Genomic DNA, 8,301 nt, shown 5'->3' with positions numbered 1-8,301 from the left:
TAGTTTATATTTCATTTGTGTATCAATTTTTTAACCTTCATCTCGAAAATGTAATATTCATATGACATTAAAGTATCACAACCATCCCCAAAAGTAGGGGCCATGGCCAAAGGTTTCATTTTACAAAATTTTCTCGATCCTTATCTTCCTTAGTTTGAGGAATATTATTCTCCCATTATCCTTGTTGGGTTTGACAACCCCAATAGCTTTGAATTTACCATCAGGACAATCTTTTTTAAGATGTCCATTCAATTTGTAAACAAAAACATGCATTTAGAGAACCCAACACTTCTATTTCACATGCAATTGATTTATCATCAGATTGAATGTACACTGAGCCTGGGATTTCTGCTTCTGAGACCAAGGATATCAAAACCCCAACATTAAGATCCAAGGGAGGATAACCCTCTACTCCTCAATTTGCATTACATTACCGATTGGTTTCAAGATATTAGGGATGAATTTCCATAGCTAAGGAGGAACTTTTTTATTACTAGCCAATTAGGGGCAGATCTAGGCACCACCTCCTCAAGATTTTCGTTTGGAGACCAGGGGAGGGCTCTAAATATAGATTGCTCAATTTTCCAAAATTTCTTTTTTACAACTTTTTCTTGCATTCCATGACTTCTAAAGAATACAACAAAAAGACCCTTTTGAATCATTTTGCAGAAAAGTTACATGAATACCCATTTTCTTCCCCCACACAAAGGCTATCCAATTGTCAAAGAACTTACGAGAAGGTAAAATATTGGAATCTAAACAAACAAAAAACACAACAATATTCCTTAATCTTGTTTCCTCTACTTTTATGGGCTTTTCCATGTCTTTGTTAGTAGAAATGGAGAGAATTTTAGTCAAGGAAGACCCCTTCCCATTTTCTCTCCTTCCGTTGTCTTTTCTGTCGAAGATGCTTTCATCTCAATCTTCCTCTATCCCAAACCCCAAAAGTTCAATGTTGAATCCTTAGCCAGGTGTATTCCTCCATGAAAGGCAACTGTGGGAGGGCAAATTTCATAAACACTATCATCAATCAAAGCCTCTATGAAAGATTGTTTTCGTGGTGAACCATTACTAGAACTTTCCTACACATTATTGTTATGCAAAGGGATATTGGATGTCCCATTAATTGTCGCCCCTTCACATATTGTCACTTCATCTCCTATAAACTAGTTGGCTTAAGAGAGGCAAGTTGGCCACTGTCAAGTACTAGGTATTAAATGCTGCAGTAAGCTTACCTAAGGTTGAGGACTAGTTACGATAATTAATGAAAAAGCCAACCAAAATCAAATTGGGTGGTATAGCAATTTGAAAATTTTAAAAACTAACATGCACAAAGAGACAAGCAACCACTCCAATAAAAACCCAAGACTAAAAAAAGAATCAAACAATAGCCACACAATCAAATCGAGGTAGATCAAGAGAAAAAAGAGGATGACTATTTTCAATAATGACGAAGAACACTAATATGAGCTTGGAGTAGTGATATTAGCTCTCCAAGAGACAACAAATTATTTAAGAACAAATAAAAACAACATTTTTTGTTATTATATAAATATCATTTTTAATATATAAGTAAATAAATAAAATAAAATAATTTTTAATTTAATAAAATAACTCTAGAGATAAATTAATTTTGAAAAATTAAAATCTATATTCCAAAAAAAAATCTCCGAACGAACGTAATGCTTAGATAAGCTTTTACCACAAATAAAATAAGTCATCAAAATTGTTCCCGTTGCTTATTTTCCCGCGCACGGTTCACAGAAGACGAGCAGAACAAAATCCTCTAATCCCCACAGCTTGCTTGTTCCTTCGTTTTCGCTGGTGCGTACAAGTCTAATGCCAATTCATTAATTTGCTTCAGCATGGAAACAAATAATCAGAAATTCGACGATTCAGAAGCCAAAACAAATGCCCATACGCCGTCCAGGCGGATCACAAGAAGCACCAATGCTCATCACGCAGAAGAGTCCCTTGAAGCGAAGCAATGCATTCAAGCAAACACGACTCAAGATACCACTTCGTCTTCATTTCAATGTATTCAAGCTGACGAAGAAACTCATACTGTTAAAAACAAAGAAGAGCTGCAGAGACATCTGTTTGATACTTTTCCCGGGCGTCACACACAGATCAAAGAGCTTCTGAATCTTATTGGAGGTCCTCAGGATTTCATGACACCCTTGCTCATATATGGGGGGCCCTCCTGTGGTAAAACCAGTGTAGTTGTGGAGACATTTAAGTACCTCGGTCGACCTTATGCCTATGCCAGCTGCAGGTCCTGTCACAACCCACGTCTGCTCTTCGAATCTCTTCTAAACAAGTTATATGCACACAAAAGAACCAAGCTTAACAACTATGCCAGTGCTAAGCGATGTGATAAAATTGCAGATTTTGTTCAGTATTTGAAAGAGGCCTGTAATGAGATCATTGAGAAATTTTCTCATAAAAAAGTAGGTCACAGGCACAAGTTCCATGACACCGGGTTTAAGGACTCCCACAAGGGTTTGATGGGCTCTCCATCAAGGGATGTTCACAAGGTGAAGGATTCGGGGCTTAAGGCCTCCCCTCACAAAGATGCTAGAAAAAGCTTGGAGAAAGGCTCTCAAGATTCGGGTTTTAAGGGCTCCCCCAAGAAAAATGTGGGAATTGGCGTCAGGGATTCAGGCTTCGAGAATTTGGGCAGTGATCCTAATAACAAGGGAATTAAAGGATTGGATTCTAATGGGGTGGTGTACTTGATATTTGATAATATAGAGCTTTTACACGAATGGACCAATGGTTTTGGTTTAATTTCTGCATTGTTTAAGCTGGCAGATTTGACGAGAATGCCTAATTTGGGTTTGATTTTTATCAGCAACGTTACACCGGATTCTTTTTATTTACAGACGGGTACTTTGGAACCGTTGACAGTCTACTTCAGGGATTATACTGATGAGGAGTTGCATCAAATTCTGCTCAAAGGACAGCCTAATCCGGAGCTCTATGGATCCTTTCTAAAGTAAGTATCTGACCACCATTTTTAAGCCAACTGCAGCGTTTTGCCCTCGAAGTGGTCCTAACTCTAAGTCTAGAGTTCAGTAAGTTTTGCTTTTAAGATTTTTGGAGAGTGTTAAAACTTGCACACACAAAACGATTTCTAACTCAATATAAAATCTAGGCCTTTATGATTGCATGGGTTCAACCTACCATGTTTCTCTCAGTATCCATAATAAGAAGCATTGTAAAGTTTATATATACCTGTGATGCAAGTTTTTTCTTATTTAATTTTTGCTTATATTCGTGAACAGTGCTATTATGAAGCCCTTTAGCAGAGCTTGCAGGCGAGTTACAGAACTCTCTGCAGCATTGGAACCATTGTTCCAAAAGTACTGTGAGCCCATCATCAAAGAAGCAGTGAGTCCCAATGATGAAAAGGGGAAGCGGAGGCTGTTTGCTCTTCTCCAGCCCCACATTACGCCGGCCCTGAACCAAATATGTAATGTCCCCACTTATTCAGGATTCTCTAAATCTGGTGCTGACAAAGCTAGGAGAAAACTCATACCAAAAAGATCTGGTTGTTATGAAGCTACAGAGGAGCTAGACTTTTACCTTACTGTTTGTGGTAAATATCTTCTCATATCTGCCTTCATTGCATCACGGAACCCTGCCACTCTCGATGCAACTCTGTTTGATTCCACTGGTGGATTAGAGAGCCGAAAACGAAAGAGAAAGTGAGCACTTTGCTTTGCCTTTTGTCCTTACCATGTATCTAGAGTTCAATCATCTGATGCCATATAAATAAATAATTTTTTCAATTAATTGATTCTAGCTCATCTGAATTCTTTACAAAGCTTAATGCTTGTGTGCTCTCGCCTCTCTTGGTTTCAAGTAGGAGCTCTGCATCAGCTATGCAGAAAAAGGAGTACGAGGAGCAAGAAAAGGTCCTCAAAGGTCCCGGCTCTTTCCCATTAGAGAGGCTGCTTGCAATTTTTCAATGCATCACGGTAGCAACAGGTGAAGATGTGGAAAGTCAGCAATGTACCGACACATCTCCAAATGATGAAGGAAGTATGGAGCTCATGTCTGATGCTCTCATGCAGCTATCTACACTTTGCAATATCAACCTTTTGTATAAAGGATCAAGTTGCCCTTTAGAAGGTGCTGCTAGATACCGGTGCAACATTGACCAGGACCTTGCATTGAGGGTAAGCTTCTAATTTTGATTTGTTAAATATCTGGTGTCAGTGTGCTGCATTATGAATGGTATTATTAATAGGATTTTGTTTTAGTTGGAATCTATTAGATCTAGTAAATTGTATGCAGGTTTTTGTATTAGTACTCTGTCCAAAGAAATAAGAATGTTCAATGTTTTAATATTATTTATTTTGTTTGTGATTGATAGGTTGCACGGAGTGTCAATTTTCCCTTGTCAAAGTATCTCTATCGTTGATATGTCCTCAATAAAGACGGAATTAGAAATGCCATTTACTTGCCTGCCTGTGCAAAGGTCTCTCACGGCATTATTTTATAAATAATTGATTGCTCTATGCAAATTCATATCATGTGATTGTAAAACAGAGCAACAGTTGTGCAAAGAAATTGCATGTGTTTTGAGCTGTCTAAACTTTCTTTGTAATTTCAAGTCTCCCGAGACCTCAATGTATTTTAAGGGGGATTGTTCTTTCTAAGTTGCAAATCCTTAAATGCTGTACCATTCAAAGGTGCTTTTATGTTTGTGCAGAAGTGATTCAAGGTTTGTAAAGTATTGATTATGTACTAAATATATTCATATCTCTAAATAGGTTCATGATATGTACTATTGATTACCATTGTTGAGTGATTCACGTGTGTTTCAGAATGGTATAGTGTATTTTAAGTACATTTAAGAGCATAGTCTTAAATCAGCATTTCTAATTTTGAATAGATTAAAACTAGCACAAAAGCCCTTTTACCCTGAAGATATCTATTGTCTATGCGATGCTTAAGGAATCTCTAGTTTAGAAATGATTATAGTTTATTTTTGCTAAGTTAATGAAGGTTAATGAGATCTTTGTGCTTATGGAAGAAAGTGTAATGTTGCAATGATCTCCTCGTTAATGTCAAAGAGCTAGAATAGACACAAGACAAAGGCTAGACGAGCCTTGAAAACAGAGGCACAAACTCCTCCTCAATGAATACTAAGAACAGGGCCCAAGCAATTAGCCTCAAAGGTACGTAAACACTAATCTTATAGGTACAATAACTATGATCAAGGCCACAAAAAATAACAGCTTAAGTAATCTGTTGTCTAAAGCAGATATGACCAAACTACAAAAGGAGACAACAAGATGAACCCAGATATTTATATGATTCATAGTTCAAACTCTTCCTGCATACTTTTCTTAAGTGTAATCATCCCCAATCAAACCCCTTGCTTGAACCAACAATTGCACATTCCATGTTTTCTAGAGATCAAGTATCCTTCTCTTTGTTAGCAATGTGGCTCAGTATAGTTTTGGGAAGCGGGGACTTTGAGGCCTTCACCTCTTTTGTGAATGGATAGCCACTCTTCTGCATTGGGATGGGCCAATGATGATGCATGATTATCACTAGATAAAGGAAGAACAAGGCTCTGAACTAGAACTCGAGGGACAACAATATTGGAGAGGCGAGTGCTACACAGTCCTGAGTAATGTTTAGAAGCTCCCATGCAATGCTTTCCCATCCCTCCAATTCTACCTCTACAACATTTTTTTGAGCTCTAAGCATCCAACTGCACTAGTTTTGTCAACACCTTCCCATCCTAACCTTGCATTAACACAACATAAAAAATTGTAGGTGCTAAAGTCCTTGACCTTATAATTGAAGCATTTGAGGAAGATAACTTGTAACTCCTTGTAAGGCCTCTTAAAGCCCAAATCCTTAAATCTTTGGTGTTCATGACCATATGCAAGAGCCAAGGAGTCAAGGACATTAAATGCTTCCTTCAACTTGCTCAAATTTCCCCGTCAGCCATGCTCCCCAAGTTTTGCTAGCTACACACCACAAAGAATTCATTCCAAATCAACTTAAATCTTAAAGATGTAACATTTCTAAGAGGAAATTTAGAGAGAAGAGGTCTTTTGCTTGCCCTTTCAATTCAAAGGGATTGATTCTTAATGATCTAATACTAGGATTTGTTTAGAGGAAAGTAGTTGAGGTAGTGCAAGCACTCTAGTAAAATCAAAGGAAATTAAAACCATAATTGCCCCTCTAAGGGTGGTAGGTCTAGGCCACATCACTAGAAAAGCATCTTGGTTTGTATAAGGATCAGGTTTTTCAATCCTAAGTTAATAGGTGTTGATGGAAGAGCCTATTTTGTGGCTCGAAATTGTGTTTGGCTAGAAAAAGCAGTAGTTTAGTTCCATTTTTGAAGACATCTTTCCAGTTATAACCTCAAGAGATGTTGCAAGAAAATGCTCTTCCTAAAGGTTAGAGTTTGAAAGACAAATTCAAAAGCCCCTAAAATTGCTTGTGAGCCCCTCCACAACCAACTTATGAATACTCAACAACTTAACCAGCAGTTTTAGTTCCTCAACTAAGCTAGAATCTTGTGCTCTATCATTACTTATTAGTCTTTGAGCTAAGTTATTATAATATTCCCCTTAATTTTTTTTTTTGATTTCAACACAACAAGATTCACCCGTTAAGGTTAGAATAATCAAACTTGCGTAGAAAGGAAATATTGGAAGTAACCCTTTCACTTTCTGATCATTGAGAGCCCAATCTGGGAGGGTGAGAGCATACAGTGTTGAGGGGATTTTAGATGCCAATAACTGAAATTGATTACAATGCTTGGGCGGCAAGCCATCCCCTTCCGCTTATACAGCGGGATATTGAAAACAATGCAATCACTTGGTGGTAAACCAGCCAAGGACAAGCCAAAGAGCTAAAGAATGCAATCACTCAATTGCTTAGTCAGTGGGAGGACTAGAAATGAAATTCACTCAACTCAACCGCTTATGCAGCGGGAGGACAGTATTACAGAATTCAAGATAGGCGGCTAAGCCAACCTCTTCCACTTGTGCAGTGGGAACAAATGAGAAATCTGAGAGAATAGTTGTTAGTACTACTAATCAGCTTTACAATTCATTACAAAGATTTCAGAATTTGAGAAATATTACTAATCTAAGATAGGCGGCTAGGCCAGCCTCTTCTACTTATGCAGTGGGACAGCAGAAAGCCAAAATGTTGCTGTTAGTACTACTAACCAGCATTACAATGAATATAGAATTTGACAACCAAGTGCTGATTAAGAACTGACAGCTGCAACAAGAACTTCAAACCTTCTCTAACAACCCAAACAACTCACACTCTCAAAAAACTCACCCAAAATCCAACTTTCAAAAATCTGATATATAAGACAGTAGGCTGGAAATGCATAACCAGCAACATCAATCCACACCAAAATGCTCCTAACTCACTCAAATCACCCCACAACACACCCAAACTGACAATATACATTAAGCGACTAAATACCAACTGAAAGACAGCATCAACATGACCTCAAACCAAACGCTTCCCAATGCACACCCCAAAGAAGTACATCTAAGCTGAAAGGTACGATTTGCATTATAAAATTGAAGACTCAAAACTAGGGCCTGAAAACTTACAAATCTTATTGCCAAAAGCATAGAAACATTTAGAGCCAATACCTAGAAGCAACAGGAGCCCGCACAGAGACTTAGGAGTGAAAATATGCTTCAGCCATGACACCATCTAACAACCAAGAAACACACAAAAACTCACACAAAACAGAAAACCAACTAATGCAAACCATTCTCAATATGCTCTATCTATTCCTCTGAGTGAGAAATAGTCTCTCCACAGCTAGGTGCTATATCTCAAGCACGAAACTAAGATAAGCTAGGAAGCTCGCAACTTTGAAGCACAAATCTGGCACCATTCCGACAGCACTTCGTTATACAAATTTTCATGGATGGCAAAATGAGAGCCCAAGACCTGTATTTATAACTTTTTGCCAAGCAAATTCAAATTCAAATGCTCTCCAAATATGCCCAAACCAAATGCCATTACATTTCACCTTCATTAGGCGTTGCATTTCATTTTATTTCCTTTACACAAGTTCGCTTAACTCACATTCACCATAAATCGCCATTTTTGATAAATATAAGACTCATAAAATAGTATTGATGATATTGTACTTTGGCGTCTCAATATTAAGGTGGAATATTTCGCCAAATAGACTTAGGATAAAAATAATATTTCCCTTGTCTAAGTCGTTCAAGATCATAGCAGAGTCACCTTATTAAAATTGCCAATAATGTGTAAAGTGAGCGCTCA

The 8,301-nt window shown here is 37.8% G+C and overlaps 1 protein-coding gene across 1 annotated transcript; it reads left to right on the top strand.

The window, feature by feature from the left end:
* The first annotated feature begins 1,743 nt into the window (after positions 1–1,743).
* LOC131066843 (origin of replication complex subunit 5) lies at positions 1,744–4,789 on the top strand. The gene is made up of 4 exons (XM_058001708.2): positions 1,744–2,998; positions 3,288–3,710; positions 3,872–4,184; positions 4,382–4,789. Exons 1-4 carry the CDS (start codon positions 1,866–1,868, stop codon positions 4,427–4,429), a joined length of 1,917 nt encoding a protein of 638 aa, XP_057857691.2. The 5' UTR covers positions 1,744–1,865; the 3' UTR covers positions 4,430–4,789.
* The last annotated feature ends 3,512 nt before the right edge of the window (positions 4,790–8,301 follow it).

The sequence above is a fragment of the Cryptomeria japonica genome, chromosome 8, assembly GCF_030272615.1.
Source record: "Cryptomeria japonica chromosome 8, Sugi_1.0, whole genome shotgun sequence".
NCBI classification, from domain to species: domain Eukaryota; kingdom Viridiplantae; phylum Streptophyta; class Pinopsida; order Cupressales; family Cupressaceae; genus Cryptomeria; species Cryptomeria japonica.
Note: the sequence above shows the minus strand (reverse complement) of the source record. Positions and strands in the feature narration are given on the sequence as shown.